At 53.9% G+C, this 16440-nt stretch overlaps 2 protein-coding genes across 2 annotated transcripts; one reads left to right on the top strand and one right to left on the bottom strand.

Annotated features, from left to right (window-relative positions):
- Positions 1 to 4303: 4303 nt before the first annotated feature.
- LOC136022113 (coiled-coil domain-containing protein 183-like) lies at positions 4304 to 8483 on the bottom strand. Its single transcript, XM_065695045.1, has 12 exons — positions 8417 to 8483; positions 7954 to 8315; positions 7418 to 7579; positions 7190 to 7294; positions 6888 to 7010; positions 6384 to 6512; positions 6183 to 6243; positions 6002 to 6102; positions 5486 to 5715; positions 5025 to 5184; positions 4765 to 4884; positions 4304 to 4516 (listed from the first exon to the last, which is right to left on the bottom strand). Exons 1-12 carry the CDS (start codon positions 8481 to 8483, stop codon positions 4304 to 4306), a joined length of 1833 nt encoding a protein of 610 aa, XP_065551117.1.
- Positions 8484 to 11867: 3384 nt separating this feature from the next.
- Positions 11868 to 12645, top strand: LOC136021914 (C-C motif chemokine 3-like). Its single transcript, XM_065694616.1, has 3 exons — positions 11868 to 11991; positions 12216 to 12324; positions 12449 to 12645. Exons 1-3 carry the CDS (start codon positions 11919 to 11921, stop codon positions 12534 to 12536), a joined length of 270 nt encoding a protein of 89 aa, XP_065550688.1. The 5' UTR covers positions 11868 to 11918; the 3' UTR covers positions 12537 to 12645.
- Positions 12646 to 16440: the final 3795 nt, after the last annotated feature.

The following is a 16440-nucleotide window of genomic DNA, read 5'->3' as shown; positions in this document are numbered from 1 at the left end:
ATTTCTACTTGAACAGGCAAAGCATTTTTCGCCTTCCCTGGAACTTCAGACGCCCATACTCCCAGATACACCTGCTTGAGGATTTCTTCTATTTCAGGAAGCTCCTCCTGTTTGCTTCTCTGTTGAATTAAAGAGAAACTCAAAACTAAAACTAATTGATCGTTTTTAACTCTTCATTCCGTTTTGCCTTCTTTCAGTGTTGCTTCTCACCCTAATACAGAGTTGGGAGAATTTAGCATGCATAAAAATTCATGCATTCCTCTTTGTTTTCCGAATTTGTACTTTACGGGTTTCAGAAAGAATAGAAAGAATGCCTCTTTTTGCCTTTTTTTGGGGTCTTTTAATTTTTTTTTTTTTTCTTGGTGGCCAGTAGCTCCCATGTCTGTAACAAATTCTTTTCCCTCTGATTTAACACCGAATAAGTTGCTCCTGCATCCACTAAAATTCCACTTTATTTCCTCTAGTCCCTAGGTTTAATTTAACCAGTGGATCTGCTGGGGTAGATTCCCCAGGTCCCCGTCAGTCTAGTTCCAATTCAGCCACAGGAGCCACTCCATGGCACTCCCCCCAGGGCAGTCCCACTTCCAACGTCCAAACTCCCCACAGCACACACGGATCCGGTCCCATAGGAGAAGAACCCACTCCCCCACCTCCGCCCGACATCCCTCCACCTCTGCCTCCCCAGCACTCATCCCACGCTCAAACACAGGAGCTGCCCGAGCTCCCTTGCTTTCCTTCTTGCTTTGCTTAACATCTTTCCCCAGTATCCCAATCTGAACATCTCTCCAGCTTAGCTTTCAGTTTTTCCCTCTCCTTTTCCAAAGCCAAAATTAAGGGATCTGACGGAGGTATATTCATCTCGCATTCCGTCTGTCACTTGGGGTGGTTTCTTAGAGTGAAAAACATATCTGCGTACAGCCTTTATTCAAAATGTCCCAGGAAAGCCAGATTGTGGACCACACGAATGTACCCTTCTCAATCTAACTACCATGACTATTGGAAAATGGAAAAATAAGAAAATTAAGGAATTTGGAATTAAAATATGGGCTACAGGAAAGGGTCCAGGAGCTAAAGTCCAAATTCAAATTACGGAAAGTGTTAAGGAATCAATACAACATCATTTATTATTCAACTCATTTTGTCATGAAATGGAAACAGGAGTCCAATACGAAATTCCCACTGTTGCTAACAATCTCTTTGTAAAATATAGCTAAAGCATTGAATGTAAGCAACTGCTATGTTTGTGGGGGAACTAACCAGGGAGAGAGATGGCCCTGGGAAGCGATGGAGAGTAACATAAGCGATCCTGTGATCTGGAGAAATCAAGAAGGAAATAACAGAAGGCAGCAATGGATCTTACAAACAAATGTAATTGGAAAAGGTGTTGGCAAAATTCAGAAAGTGACGGCAAACCAGTAGGAAATTTGCTTTGTGAAGGAGGTGATCTATGGAAGAGAACAAAGAAAGGCTGGGAAAAATGGGGAGATCCTATAGAAATGAATCACCAATTCCCTAACTGGACTAATGGAACTAATATACCAAACGGTTGGCCCACTCCAGACGGACATTATTGGATCTGTGGTAAAGCAGCCTTTGCATTTTTACCTAAAAATTGGACAGGATCACGTGTATTAGGAACAATGAGACCGAGTTTCTTTTTTACCAGCTATGAGCCAAGGAGAACGTTTGGGAGTCCAGTTATACACAGAAACAGATGAACTAAGAAGGAAACGATCTAAAAGGGAACTACAAATTGGTAACTGGAAGGACAATGAGTGGCCACCCAAACAAATAATCTCTTAGTATGATCCGGCAACTTGGGCGGAAGATGGGTCCTGGGGATACCGGACCCCTATATATATGCTGAATAGGATCATAAGATTACAAGCTGTAGTAGAAATAGTAGGAAATAAAACGAAAGATGCATTAGGATTAATTGAGAAACAAAATACCAAAATGAGAACTACAATATATCAGAATAGCCTAGCCTTAGATTACTGGTTAGCTCAAGAAGGAGGGGTTTGTGGAAAACTTAATCTTAGTAATTGTTGTTTCGAAATTGACGATGAAGGAAAGACCATAAATGAACTTCTAAGAGAGATGAAAAAGATAGCTCATGTTCCAGCACAAACATGGAATGAAATCAATTTTGGAGGACTAGAATCTTGGAGACAATTTTTAACAGGGATTCGATTACCAAAGTTGGTATAGTGGTGTTGGGAATATGTGGGGTATTGTTAATTATTCCATGTATAATCCCGTGTTGCACCAAACTGATACCTATGGCTATACAAAACATCAATTAACCGCCATACCTTTAGAACCGGAATTAGCAAATAAGGGAGGAACTCGCTCATTAGTGATACTAAAGACCAAAACAACTCCCATACTATCCGCGGCTCGAAAAGCAGTTATTAGATTAGAAGCCAAAACACGAATCAGTGAGTTACAAGAAAACAAGGGGGGAATTGTGAGGTATACAGGAATGATTCGTGTCAGCAACTTAGGAGTTCTTGTCGCCATTGCACTTTATGTGGAATCGGAACCCCTTGTGACCATTGTACCTTGTGCGGGATGTATAGGAATGATCATGATTATGGTAAATGTTCCTGTCAATACACTGATGAGAGAGAAGAAGAAAAAAAGGAATAACCCCTTTTACTCTACCGCTTTGTTTTCTAAGGGTGCTTTGTTGAACTGCTTGAATGCTTTAAGGGGGCTATGTAACTAAGAGATACGTACATCCCGTTACAGGATAAGTAACCAGAGAGCGAATGGAATTTACGGGGCTAAGATAGTGGTTAATTGCATGGGAAAGACATCTCCCCGGTGTGCGTCTCTGGTGCGGCGGAGACTCCCCGGCGCACCCAGCGCTGATTGCTTATTGCCTCTCGATAGTAATCAGTTGTAATAAAATAATAGAATCAGATCACGGCTAAGACGAAATCTTTGTAACAGTCTCTACCACCTGCAATTGGTGGTAGAACTCCTGCAGGCACTGCGAGAAGCCCCTGGCCCTGCCAGCTTCACACAGGGTGAAGACGGTCTGCAGGAATTTCGTCTCGGCATCGTGCTGGCCAGCCTCCTTGACACCAGTGGATGAAGAATTGCACTGCGCATCACTTTTGTTTTCTGCCCCCCTCCCCTTCCTCCGTGCTCCTCTCGGATCTCCGAGAGCCATTCCTCATGGATGCCGCTGTCCACCCCACTGTGGTGGGGACAGTGTGCCCAGGTGGGGGCCAGACCCACTGCTCCTCAGTCCCTCAGCCCAGTGGAGCGGCGGTCCTCTCACACAGGCCTCCTTGCTGCCTCAGCACCCCAGGGCTCCCATTCTGCCTGCCGCCAGTGCCCACATGGCACCCTAGGTTTTCCTTGGTTCCCTTCCACGTGGAGGGATGGAGTTTTAGGGGGCTAAGAAAGGGCAGGTTGGCATGTCGGTGGGGCCTATCTGGTGCTCACCACGTGTAGGTGATGCTTCTGTAGAGAAGAGAAGACGGCCTGTGAGCTATGGGCAGGGCTGAGGTTCCCGTGCTGGAGCCAAAGGCTTGGCGTAGTGCCCTCTGTGCCAGCCCGTCGGGGTCCGGGAAGTGTGCAGAGGGCCCAGGAAGGTGTTGGACCCACGGCAGCAAGGGGGAGAAAGCCAGCCTGCCCCCAGCTGTGCTCTGCCCAAGAAAGATGGCCCCAGCCCAGCCCATTGCCACCACTGTGGGGAGAGGGGCAGGGGATGTGGCTGCCTGCAAAGCCAGCTCAGCTCCCCTCCACCTTTGAGCCACATGTTCCGCGGACAGAAGTGACTTGCGACCTCCTCTTTCGGCTCTAACACGAGCTTTGGAGGAATGAAAAGCATCTCCTCTATTAAACCAAGGGGAAAGTGTACAAGGGGTGGTCTGGGGCGTCCCCAGCTCTCGGGGAGCGAGCGCTACTTCCTCTTGCTTTTCTTCTTGCTTTCGATCAGCCGCAGCCCTTGCTTCTTGATGTCTTCTCTGCTGAGGACAAGGCCGCTCTGGTTGTCCCCAAAATCAGAATCGTCTGCAGGAGAGAGCGCAGAGGAGCGGGCTGGGGAGGGACTGCGGGGCTGCCTCTGCTGTGCCTGTGTCCCCAGGAGGAGCCGGCACAGTTTGGAGGGCGGCTGGCATCTGCTGCCCAGTGATTTTGAAGACGACGAGGGTCTCCCCGCTTGCCCCACAGCATCCCTCCTTGCTCCTGCGGTGGTTCTGCGCTCCCCAGCCCACCGCCTGCCTTCGCTCTCCCACATCCACACATAAAACCAGCCCCATGCTCAAAGCCCTGGAGACAGCCGAGGTCAGCCCCAGCGCCCGGAGCAACTCCTGGGTTGGGCTCTGCTGGGACACTGGGAGGTGGGCAAGGACGCCCAGAAATGCCTGGGGCAGTTGCTGTGGGATGTGTCCCCTTTCCTACCTTGGACCCTCATGCACACGTCCTCCAAGGAAACCTTCTGGTTCTGCGGCTCGTTCAGGAGGGTTTTCTCCAGCAGCTGCCTGACCTTCACAAAAGTCTGTGAAAGAGACGCTGTGTTCACAGCTGAAGGGGAGGCGGGTGTTCCAAGCAAAGGGGTGCCCAAGCTCCATGTGCCCCTGGTAGGGAACAGCCCACAGAGCCCAGGGCCACCGGGGCCTGAGCTGCTCCGTGGCTCCTCCCTCGAGCACCTCCATCCTCCAGCTGGGAGGATGGCTTGGGCTGGGCCACCCGGGAAAGCCTGTGTGGGTCCCCAGAGAGCGCAGCAGGGATGGAGCCCCCGGGCACCTCATCGTCCTCGCTGTGGCTGCAGGGGGGCAGGTGAGCCACCCGCTGCACCAGGTACTGCAGCTTCTGCTCACACTGCTGGAGCTTCTCGTGCGCTCCCACGGCCTTGACAGAATGCTCCTGGAGTCAGAGAGAGAACAGCCTCGGTGGGGAAAGCGAGCCCCTCGGGGTGATGGCTGCTGCACCGAGCGTCACCACACGGAGCCGTTGCAGCAGCGAGCAGAGCCTGGGCTGTGCTCAGCCCGGCCCTGTGCGGGTACCTGGCCAGGCACGGTGATGCCCCGCAGACGGCCCCAGAGGCTGTCGAGTCCGTTTGCAAAGTCCAGCAGCGTCTCCTGGCTCCTCAGCAGCCGCGCTCGCCTCTCTGCCAGCCGAGCCTCCTCCCACTGCAGCCTCGTCCTCAGCTCCTCCTCCAGCCCCCTGGAGCCAAGCACGGTCACATCCATCCAAGTGCACAGGGCTGCAGACGCCCCAGAGCTCTTGCAAAAGCTGCTGCCCACGTTCTCCCCTGCCCCAAGCGCAGAGCAGAGGTGCTGCCTGCAGCTCAACCCCGTGCTGCTGCTGGGCCCACTTCCCGTGCCAGGCAAGGAGCAAGGCTCCTCGTTGGGTGGTCTGCCAGCGCCAGAGCTGGGGCAGCACTCTGCTCAGAAACCCTCCCAGTGCGGGAGGGGTGGGCAGCCGCAGGGTGACAAAGGAAGGGGTGCCCTGTTGGGACACCTGCCATGCACATGCCCCCCTGCCCCCAGGGCTGGTGGCCCCTTTGGCATGGCTGTCCGGAGCCCAGCAGCACCTGCTTGTGTCTGCGGGCTGGCGAAACTTCAGCTCATCCCGCTGCATCTCCAGCTCCTTCAGTGCCTTCTTCAGCTCCTGCTGCTTCTCCTGGCGCCCTCTGAGGTACTGTTCGAGTGCCGCCAGGGACTTCTGCTGTGCCAGGAGCCTGCCGGGGACGTCCTGGCCGGGGGAGAGCACATGGACTCAGCCCAGGCCACTCCTGCAGGGTACAGGATCTGGGCCGCGGTCCTGGGGAGGTTTCTGCCCCAGGAACCACAGGAACCGCTGCAAGTTCGTGTCGTGGAGCACAGCAGTTCCGTCCCTGCCTGCACAAGAGGGGCCCTGGGGGGCTCTGGGGACAGAGGAGGGCAGATAACCCTGCAATGGACCAAGGTGAGCAGACAAGGCTCAGCTCCCTGGGGCTGGAGCAGCCCCAGCTTCTACCAGAGATGGGTTTTCAGCTCACCCAGAGGCAGGAGCACTGCACCGCAGCCTTGGCCTTCTCCATCTTCTCCGTCAGCCAGGCGTCACGCTCCAGCCGGGACTTGGTGGCCTCCGGTTTGGCAGCTGGGGTGGAAAGGTTGTGGCAGGGAAGGATGCCTGCGGCTGCGCCCGCATCCCCCCACTGCACCCTGACAGGCACTCACCCCCCAGCGGGTCCTGCTCGGGCAGGCTCAGCAAGTCCCTGGCGACGTCATGCCTGGCTTGCTGCAAGGATGTTCATCGTCACCGCTGAGCTGCTGGCACCCTGGGGGAGCTGGCTCTGCAGCCCCTCGCCCACGGGAGGCTGGGCACCGATGCCCGCCCTGTGCCTGCAACCCTGCCTGGGCCAGGTCCCCCCAGCTCACCGCTTTCAGAAGCCTTTCTTCTGCTTCCTTGAGCCAGCGTCTGTCTACGCGCTCTTTCCGAGCAGCCAGGGTGCGGGCCCTGAGCTCTCTCTCGGCACGGAACTGGGCTTCCATCCTGGCCTTGTGCTCCTGGAGCAGAGCAGAGCAGAGCAGAGCAGAAAAGAAGTGGCTCCCAAAGCTACAATGGACCTCTGTGGGCTTCTAACATGGGCACGGCCAGCACCAAAAATGCCCCCCCCTACCCCGAGTAAACAGCCCCGGAAGGAAACTGAGCAAGGACAGCTAGAGAATGGAGAATGCCACCTTCCCCACGGCCAGTGCTTCAGGCAGCTGTCCCCAGCGCAGGGCAGCCTGGCCCGAGAGCCACACACGGGAGGGTGCTGTGGGGAGGCCAAGCTCAGTCTTGCTTTTCCTCGAAGGAAGACTCAGCAGCCTGGGCACCTGGTGCCACCTGTGGGCTCTGCAGGGCAGGAAAGCACCCTGAGGTGCGCTGGACCGTCTCACCTTGGCTACACGAGCAGCTCTGAGACCATGCGAGGCCCTGAGCTCCATGTCTTCCACCTCCCCGTGCTGCAGCTCGGCCGTCTCACTCAGCACGTCCAGGTGCAGAGGCAGGTGGGCCAGCTCCTGGGACACGGGGAGCCACAGCCCACTGAGTCCCAGGGGTGCCCTGTGCTGGGACAGAAGATGGGGGGGAGCAGGAGGAGCTCCTGCAGGAGGGTGTCCCACCAGCACAGCCCCTTGGGCACTTCAGGGCCTTTGCAGGGGGAGCGGCTGAGAGCACGGCGCAGTGAGGATGAGCTCACCTTCCTCAGGGCATCCCGCACCGCCACGTACAGGGCAGTCACCTTCTGCCCAGCGTGGACTTTTGTCTGCGTCTTCTCAATGCTGCTCTCCAGCGTCCGAACCACCTGGGGCAGAGATGGTTGGGGACAAGGGGTGAGCCCATGTGCTGAGACCGGCGCCCACCCAGGGCTGCAGGCTTGACTGAACCCCCCCACGGGTGCTGCCACCCCAGCAAGGGGCCCTGGGACCTGTGCCTGGTGCTGCTTCTCGTCCATCCGCACATCCTGCAGCTGCTGCAGCCGCCTCTGCAGCTGCTCCTTGGCCCGGCTCCGCTGCTTCACCTGGTACAGCAGCATGTTGCACGTGTTCACCCGGCCATAGATTTCGGCCCGCAGCTTCTCCTGGGCCACCTGCGTGGGATGTGAGCATTTGCCAGGCTGGAGTCAGGGCTCGCTGGGCACCCACGGGAGAAGGGGTCCTGCCCGCACAACTCTTTGCCAAGGCAGAGCTGGTGATGCTGGCACCTGCTCGCTCCCTTGGCGGGACAGGAGCTCTGCTGCGGCAAAGGTCCCGCTCAGGGAGCTAACGGAGGACACTGATGGGTCCTGCAGTGCAAAGGGTTCCACGGGACCACTCATGGACACCCCGTGTCTCACTGCACCAGCCCTGTGGGGCTGTCCTGGGGCTGGCACCAGGTCCCTGTTCCCTACAACCGGTCCTTCTGAGCATCCCCTGAACCCCAGCCCGCTGCGAGCAGCCTGCGCCCGCTGGACTCTGCTATTACCTCCACCGTCTTACTGGCCAAAGCAATGCCCAAGGGCTGCTCCGCTGCGCAAGCCTCAGAGAGGGTGAGCTCATGCTGTGGGCAAAGAAGGGCAGAGAGCACATCAGTGCCAGGCTGGGGACGGTCCCAGCCTCCTGCTGCCCTGCACTTCCTGCTCCCGGAGAGGACCAGTGGAGAAGCTGGCTCTGCAGCTCCGGCAGAGCCACAGTCACGGAGGCAGCAAATGGGACCTGCTGGTACCTTCCGCACACGGCCCAGGACACGGGTATCCTCCTGCACCGCCTCTCGCAGCTGGGGCAGCAGCTCCCGGTTCTCATTGAACTTTTCTTCCTCTGGCTTGGAGTAAAACGTCCTCGCTAGCCCTGCAGGACATTGAGGAGCTGTTGGTACCGTGCAGGACGATGCGGGGACCAAAAGCCCCCGACTTGGCCCAGTCCATAATGCAAAGCCAACGGGGCAGCACCTTGCAGGGCTATGCTGGCCCGCATCTCACGGATGCGCTTGCTGAGGTTTGGCTTCTGGCCCAGCATGATGCTGCTCCTGCTGCCTTGGCTCTCCAGCCCCACTGCGTACGTAGCAGCCACTGCAGCTCTACTGCCCGCTGCAACGCTCACGGAGCTGTGGCCAAGCCAATGGAGCCTTGCGACCTATGTGGTCATAATTGTCGCAGGGCTGTAACCACAACACGGAGCTGAGCTCCCTGCGCCCTGGCAACTGTTGCCGGGCTGTAACCACAGCAACGGAGCAAGAGCAGCCTGCTGCTGCCCAGACATGTCCCTTTGGAAATGTCAGTTAAGTGGTCAGCAAACAGCCGCGCAGCGAGTTACGCTCCTGTTGACACGGGCAAGAACCCACCGGCTCTCCATACTGGTGTTTATTTTGACGCTCACCGTATGCTCTTGCTCACCTACAAACGGGACAAGAAACGCAAGCACATGCAGCTGTTTGTTGGTCAATAGCATCAAGTTCCCGCCACCAGAGAGCTGCAGAAAAAGACTTTTAAGGAAACGGCCTTCCCAGCACCAAGCTCGTACATCAGCTGAGATCAAGTTTCCGTAACGCGGGACCTTTAGCCTGAAAACAAAGAAATACGGGATTGCCAAATACCCTCTGAGGCCGTCACTCAGCATCTCCTGTGCAGATTTATAAATGGCGGGCTAGTGCTAATAGCCAGTGACAAGCTAAATACCAACGTGATCATCTCCAGTGCCTCAACAAGCCTGCATGAAGAGATGGCCATTTGAAGGACAAGCAGGGAAGGGTTTGTACACGCAAGGAATCTCCCCAGTCTGGCCATGCATGTTTTTGCCATGTTTTGGACCAGAAACTCTTACCCTGATGTGGGCTTTCAGAGAAGCTTGTGACTGTAGGGATGACCCAGAGCTGAGCTTCTCCCTCTCTCCCTGGTCTTTTCCAGCACGTTTGTGCAGCCTTGCCTGGAAACTGCAGCTGCTCAAAGCAGAGGCAAAGTGCAGAAAAACAAGTAAAATAGATAAAATCACTGCTAATAGCACGAACAAGTACTGTTCAACCCCACAGGTGTGGTTCAAGAGTGGGAGCAAGGACCCGCAAGTGCAGTGCTGGGAAGTGGCCCCTGAGCCATGCCCTGAGCTTCCCGGCTCTTCTTCACTTGGTCTCCTTCACTGCTCCCTGCACTGGAAGAACGAGGACGTGGTGGGCACCGTGCTGCAGGAGCAGGGTTCAGGCTTCAGGTGTGTCTGGCATGCTCACCATCTCCCCTTAACCCAGACCCACAAACTCTCTATTGTCTGCCCACCTGTGCCCAGACAGAGTTTCATACTCTCCAGCCTATCCCTAACATAAATAGCAACTCCCCCTCCCCGTCTGCCGGGCCTGTCTTTTCTAAAGAGCCTGTAACCTTCCATTCCAGCACTCCAGTCATAGGAGCCATCCCACCATGTTTCTGTGATGCCTATTATATCATACCCCCGGAGACGTGCACACATCTCTGATTCCTCTTGTTGGTTCCCCATGCTACGGGCGTTTGTATAGAGGCATCTGAGCCGAGCTCCAAATGAAGCCGGCTCGTTGGCTGCAGCGGCTGGAGTATCTCTACGTTGCTCCAAGCATTTAGGATAGGTGCTGGCAACTGACTGGGTGTGTTGGGATGGAATGATGCCCCCCTCCCCCAACACATCTAGTTTAAAGCCTCCTTGCCCAGTCTGGCAAGCCTTCTACCAAAACAGCTGTTTCCCTGCTTTATCGGAGCAGCTTCACCAGCCCCCAGTAGACCTGGCCTACAAACTTGGGTCCAGGGTTCGAGACACCCAAACCCCTGCTATGGAACCACTCGTCCAATCATTTATTGACCTGGCCAACCCTCCTGGCTTTTTTAGGGTCCTCCCCTGTCTCCTGGAGGATTGACCAAAAGACAATCTGAGCTCCAGAGCCCCTAACCACCTCTCCCAGGGCTCTGTAGTCCTTCTTTATGTTACAGCGGCAAGCGCTGTAGGGCCTGCGGGCTGAGAGGAGGCAAAAGGGGCTGGTGCTTTCCCACCCCTGGCACAAGGGATGGGGGGGTCCCCCTGGGACTCTCTTCTTGCTCCCTTCTGCTACTGTTGGAAAGAGCAGAATTTTGTATGATAAAACAATTGTATAAAATAGTAAAAATTATTATGTTTGAGAAATTTATAAATTAATAGTGAGGTTTTGTATATTAGAAAATGCTGTGACTTCGTGGTTTTGTATCACGGCGGTTCTAATGTTGCAATATATCACAGCTGTCTTGTACCCAATGCTACAAAAACATAGCATAACCAAATATGGTAAAAGGAGTATAAAAGGATTTAGAAAAGTATGTACTGGAGACTATACCCAAGTGGAACCTGTGTATAAGATAGCTGGAAGAGCATACCAGAAAGAAGATAAGAGGGTGCTAACGTTTGGAATATACTCAAGTGGGGGAAAGGTGAAAAGGACAACCTGAGGAAGACTTCTTACTTCATCTGAGGAAGACTCTTACTTCATCGGAACGACCACCAGACGACCACCAGAGGGGGCCGCGCAAGCGCAGAAGAGGCTGATGTCGTAATAGATGGATATGGCAATCCCTTATGCATATGTATTAGTTAAATGTTGTAACCTATGCTGAATATGTATCAACTGTGAAACTTTTAGGATATAAATTGTGGACGCGATGTGACGAGGTTGAAGCCAGATTTGGGCGAGTGCCCCTGGTTTCCCAGCGCTGCAATAAAGCACCTCATATAACCATTCCGGTGGTTATGTGTTTAATCTTACGCTAACACTACAAGGGGTCCCCTCTCACATCCCTGCCAGTGCTGCTTTGCTCCAGTGTACGAACCAACTGCCTCCCTGCCCATGGAGGGCTTATTACTGATCTCCCCAGCCTGGGTGTCGGGTCTGAAGCTAACTCTGTATCCCTGCTGTGAGCAGGGGAGCAGGGTGAGAAGGGCTGTTTGTGCCAAAACTGGGGCTAAGGTGGGAGCTTTCTCCTGGCAGTGGTTTTCTGCCAGCAATAGCAGCAGAGCCTGGCGGTGTCCATCCACAGAGCAGCTCCTCAGCCCCCCAGCACAGCGATGCTGCAAAGCAAATCCCTGCCTGGAACTTGCTGCCTGCTTGGGACTGCCACTGGGGCTCTGGCCATGGAGCTTTGTGCCCCAGCCTGGCTCATGGCTGCTGGGGGATCCTTGCGGCAGTGGCAGCGTTGGTGCTGGGGGGTTTGGGGCACCCAAAGAGAATCTGAAAGTTGCAGCCCCATGGCCAGCGCTTCCCTCTCTGCGGCTTCCTTCTGCAGCTCAGCAAATCCGCGTGCTCTGACAGGATTTCCCTGCTAGCATGGACTCTTTTTCTCTCCTTGAAAACCTGCGCCGGCCCTGCGGCCGGGGATAAAAGCAGGGCATGGCCACAAGGCCGAGCATTGTGAGGAGCCCTGCAGAGCCCAGCTCCAGCCCTGCACGCAGATCCCTCAGCTCCACAGCACCATGAAGGTCTCCGCAGCCGCTCTGGTCGCTCTCCTCCTCGTGGCCGCCTGCTCCCCATCTGAGGCCCATCTCGGTGAGTCCGGCAGCACTGCATCCTCCCTGGGGCTCACTGTGCCATTGCTCCATAGGAGCGGCCGGGGCAGACTGAGAGCTCCATCCCCATCAGCAGGGGGAGGGCTGGGACCAGGAGGCCAATGCTGGCACCGAGGGAACAGGACACAAGAGGGGAGACAGCAAATCCCCCGGGAACCCCTGTGCCTGGGGTCTCACCAGGGCTCTCCGTCTCTGCCCTCACAGATGCTGTCCCCACCACGTGCTGCTTCACCTACCACCAGCGCCCCATCCCGCGGCGCCTCATCACCTCTGCCTATATCACCAGCAGCAGCTGCAGCCAGCCGGGAGTGATGTGAGTACCACTGGGGGCTAAGGGGGCGATGGCTGGGGCAGAGGGATGGGGACACGGCTGGGGCCCTATTGCAGGCAGCCCGCTGCCCCGGCCGAGCACTCTAACGTGGGACTTGTCCTGGCAGCATGGTCACCAAGAAGGAGCTGTGCACAGACCCCCGGGCGGGCTGGGTGCAGGCACAGGTGCAGCACTTCCAGAGCCTGAAGAACTGATCCTTCCCCACTGCCACCCCTGATGCCCCTGGTGCTTCCCCAGACCCGGGTACGCAGGAGAGCACTTGGATGGCAGCCTTCTTCAATGGGAAAGCTTATTCTATTTAACTTATTTAAACAAACTATTTTCTGCTAAAAAAGGGGGGGGGGAAACCCCAAAATAAATTATATAAAAACCCGATTAACTTGGACAGTATTACCTCAAAGGTTTAAAAACAGTCCCAGGAGTTTTCAAAGTCAGTTAGCACTGGCACTAGGATCATGGAAACCACCCACTCAGACGGGGACTCTGTTACAATATGTGGATGACCTGTTAATTGCCACAGAAACAAAGGAAGAATGTGTCCAGTGAATGGTGGGATTATTGAATTTTCTGGGACTGAATGGTTATTGGGTATCCAGACAAAAGGCACAAGTAACCCAAACCCCAGTGTCCTACCCAGGGTATGAAATAACAGGAGAACACAGAGTACCTGGAACTGCTAGAAAAGAAGCCATTTGTCAAACTCCACGACCGTCGAACATCAAGGAGCTCTGGACGTTCCGGGGAAGGACTGGGTGATGCAGACTTTGGATGCATGGTTATGGTGTTCTGGTAAGACCACTATATGAGCTGTTAAAAGAAACCCCTCTCTCTTTGCAATGGACTGATGCAGCAGAGGGCTTTAGAAATTTAAAAGGCAGAGCTAATGAGAACTGTTGGTTGGTATTCTAGGATCACCTACTGCCAGCGCAGGAGCGTTGCATCCCAACTAGAAGGAAGTGCAGCAAGAGGGCCAGGAGACCTCCTTGGATGGACAAGGAGCTGCTGAGGAAAATTCAAAGGGAAAAAGAGGCTTATAAAAGGTGGAAGCAAGGTCAGGCGGCCTGGGAAGAAATCAGGGATGTTGTCCGGGAAGCTAGGGACCAGGTTAGGAAAGCTAAGGCCCAGTTAGAATTAAACTTGGCTAGGGATGTTAAGGATAACAGGAAGGGATTCTATAGGTATGTAGCGAATAAAAGACAGACCAGGGACAACGCAGGCCTTCTCCGGAAGCTGTCGGGAGAGCAGGCTACCGTGGGTTTGGAGAAGGCTGAGGTTCAGAATGACTTCTTTGCCTCGGTCCTCACTGGCAAAGGCTCTGCCCACACCACCCAAGTCTGGGAAGGCAGACGCAGGGACTGTGAGAATGATGATCCTAGGCCCACTGTAGGAGAGGATCTAGTTCGAGACCATCTTAAGAACCTGAATGTACACAAGTCCATGGGACCTGATGAAATCCATCCGCGGGTCCTGAAGGAGCTGGCGAATGAAGTTGCTAAGCCACTGGCCATCATATTTGAAAAATGGTGGCAGTCAGGTGAAGTTCCCGACGACTGGAAAAAGGGAAATATAACCCCCCCTTTCAAGAAGGGGAAAATGGATGACCCGGCGAAATACAGAGCAGTCAGTCTCACCTCTGTGCCTGGCAAAATCTTGGAGCACATTCTCCTGGGAGGCATCCAAAGGAGCGTGACCAGCAGTGCGAAGGAGGTGATCCTGCCCCTCTGCTCTGCTCTTGTGAGACCTCACCTGGAGCATTGTGTGCAGTTCTGCTGTCCTCAACATAAGAAGGACATGGAACTGCTGGAACAAGTCCAGAGGAGGCCACAAGGATGATCAGGGGACTGGAGCACCTCCCGTATGAAGACAGGCTGAGGAAGTTGGGGCCGTTCAGCCTGGAGAAGAGACGGCTGCGTGGAGACCTCACAGCAGCCTTCCAGTATCTGAAGGGGGGCTATAGGGATGCTGGAGAGGGACTCTTCAGTAGGGACTGTAGGGACAGGACAAGGGGTAACGGGTTAAAACTGAAACAGGGGAAGTTTAGATTGGATATAAGGAGGAAATTCCTTACTGTGAGAGTGGTAAGGCATGGGAATGGGTTGCCCAGGGACGTTGCGAATGCTCCGTCGCTGGCAGTGTTCAAGGCCAGGTTGGACAAAGCCTTGGGTGACATGGTTTAGCATGAGGTGTCCCTGCCCATGACAGGGGGGTTGGAACTGGATGATCTTAAGGTCCTTTGCAACCTTAACTATTATATGATTCTATGATTCTATTCTAAGACTAGCCATCCCCAAAGGTTGCAGTGGTGGGGGGACTGTTCTGCCTCTTCCCGTGCACTTCCCTTCTCACCGCTCTATCCCAAATAGCCCCAAAATTCCCCATTTCAGCTGTCAGCAAGAAAAGCAGGAAGGAAGCCAAGGCTCCAGACAGCTTAATGTCAGACCTTTGGGGAGATGTGGGGAAAGGATGCTGCAGGGAACCATCAGAGGGGATGCCAGGCTGCTTCCCAAATAGGAGCTGGCGCTGGGCACCCGCTTGAGAACCTGGTGGCACCCGATGGGTGGCACCGGAGCTGAACCCAGGCTGGGGAGGGGGAGGCACCGTGGGGGATGCTGTGGGGCTGAGGCTGCTCTGTTCCAGAGAGAGCAGTGACCCCAGGATGCGTGGAGAGCAATGGGGTCCCCGTGGGTCTTGTCTCTCGCGTCGGGGCTCCAGCAGGGACTTCAGAGACACACAAAGGGGTTGACAATGCAAACACTCTACTCAGGCATCGAAGCAACAGACTGTTCATTAACAAGCAAATTGATACGGTTTAAATTCTTTTCAGTTTAAAGCAGGGATTTTATATAATTTATTTTGGGTTTTTTTCCCCCCTTTTTTAGCAGAAAATAGTTTGTTTAAATAAGTTAAATAGAATAAGCTTTCCCATTGAAGAAGGCTGCCATCCAAGTGCTCTCCTGCGTACCCGGGTCTGGGGAAGCACCAGGGGCAACAGGGGTGGCAGTGGGGAAGGATCAGTTCTTCAGGCTCTGGAAGTGCTGCACCTGTGCCTGCACCCAGCCCGCCCGGGGGTCTGTGCACAGCTCCTTCTTGGTGACCATGCTGCCAGGACAAGTCCCACATTAGAGTGCTCGGCCGGGGCAGCGGGCTGCCTGCAATAGGGCCCCAGCCGTGTCCCCATCCCTCTGCCCCAGCCATCGCCCCCTTAGCCCCCAGTGGTACTCACATCACTCCCGGCTGGCTGCAGCCAAAGAGTCCTTTAAATCCAAGACGGCAAAGCATTTCTGATTAGTGTTCAATTTAGTCAATAAGGTGTACGGATTAGCTATTACTGGATGAATATCCTCTACAAATTTGTTGATTACTCTGAGATCTTGAACCAGTCTGCAACTTTATTTCTTTACTGGCGAGATAGGAGTATTATATTCCAATTCACACTCAATTAATAATGTAGATTTCAAAATTTATCAACGATTTTTACTTCCCTTTCCCTGCAATTTTAGGGGATATTGTTTTATTCTAATTGGGCAGGCCCCCCCTTTTTATTTCTACTTGAACAGGCAAAGCATTTTTCGCCTTCCCTGGAACTTCAGACGCCCATACTCCCAGATACACCTGCTTGAGGATTTCTTCTATTTCAGGAAGCTCCTCCTGTTTGCTTCTCTGTTGAATTAAAGAGAAACTCAAAACTAAAACTAATTGATCGTTTTTAACTCTTCATTCCATTTTGCCTTCTTTCAATGTTGCTTCTCACCCTAATACAGAGTTGGGAGAATTTAGCATGCATAAAAATTCATGCATTCCTCTTTGTTTTCCGAATTTGTACTTTACGGGTTTCAGAAAGAATAGAAAGAATGCCTCTTTTGGCCTTTTTTTGGGGTCTTTTCCTTTTTTTTTTTTTTTTTTTTCTTGGTGGCCAGTAGCTCCCACGTCTGTAACAAATTCTTTTCCCTCTGATTTAACACCGAATAAGTTGCTCCTGCATCCACTAAAATTCCACTTTATTTCCTCTAGTCCCTAGGTTTAATTTAACCAGTGGATCTGCTGGGGTAGATTCCCCAGGTCCCCATCAGTCTAGTTCCAATTCAGCCACAGGAGCCA

The sequence above is a fragment of the Lathamus discolor genome, chromosome 14, assembly GCF_037157495.1.
Source record: "Lathamus discolor isolate bLatDis1 chromosome 14, bLatDis1.hap1, whole genome shotgun sequence".
NCBI lineage: Eukaryota > Metazoa > Chordata > Aves > Psittaciformes > Psittacidae > Lathamus > Lathamus discolor.
This window is presented reverse-complemented; position numbering and strand designations above follow the sequence as displayed.

Excerpts from the sequence above, each read along its gene's own strand:
- LOC136021914 (XM_065694616.1), top strand. The coding sequence starts at position 11,919 with ATGAAGGTCTCCGCAGCCGCTCTGGTCGCTCTCCTCCTCGTGGCCGCC. Across the intron at positions 11,992-12,215 it reads CCCATCTGAGGCCCATCTCG|ATGCTGTCCCCACCACGTGC; the intron begins GTGAGTCCGGCA and ends CTGCCCTCACAG. Across the intron at positions 12,325-12,448 it reads TGCAGCCAGCCGGGAGTGAT|CATGGTCACCAAGAAGGAGC; the intron begins GTGAGTACCACT and ends TTGTCCTGGCAG.
- LOC136022113 (XM_065695045.1), bottom strand. The coding sequence starts at position 8,483 with ATGCTGGGCCAGAAGCCAAACCTCAGCAAGCGCATCCGTGAGATGCGG. Across the intron at positions 6,513-6,887 it reads GAGCTGCTCGTGTAGCCAAG|GAGCACAAGGCCAGGATGGA; the intron begins GTGAGACGGTCC and ends GCTCTGCTCCAG. Across the intron at positions 6,244-6,383 it reads AAGAAAGGCTTCTGAAAGCG|CAAGCCAGGCATGACGTCGC; the intron begins GTGAGCTGGGGG and ends ACATCCTTGCAG.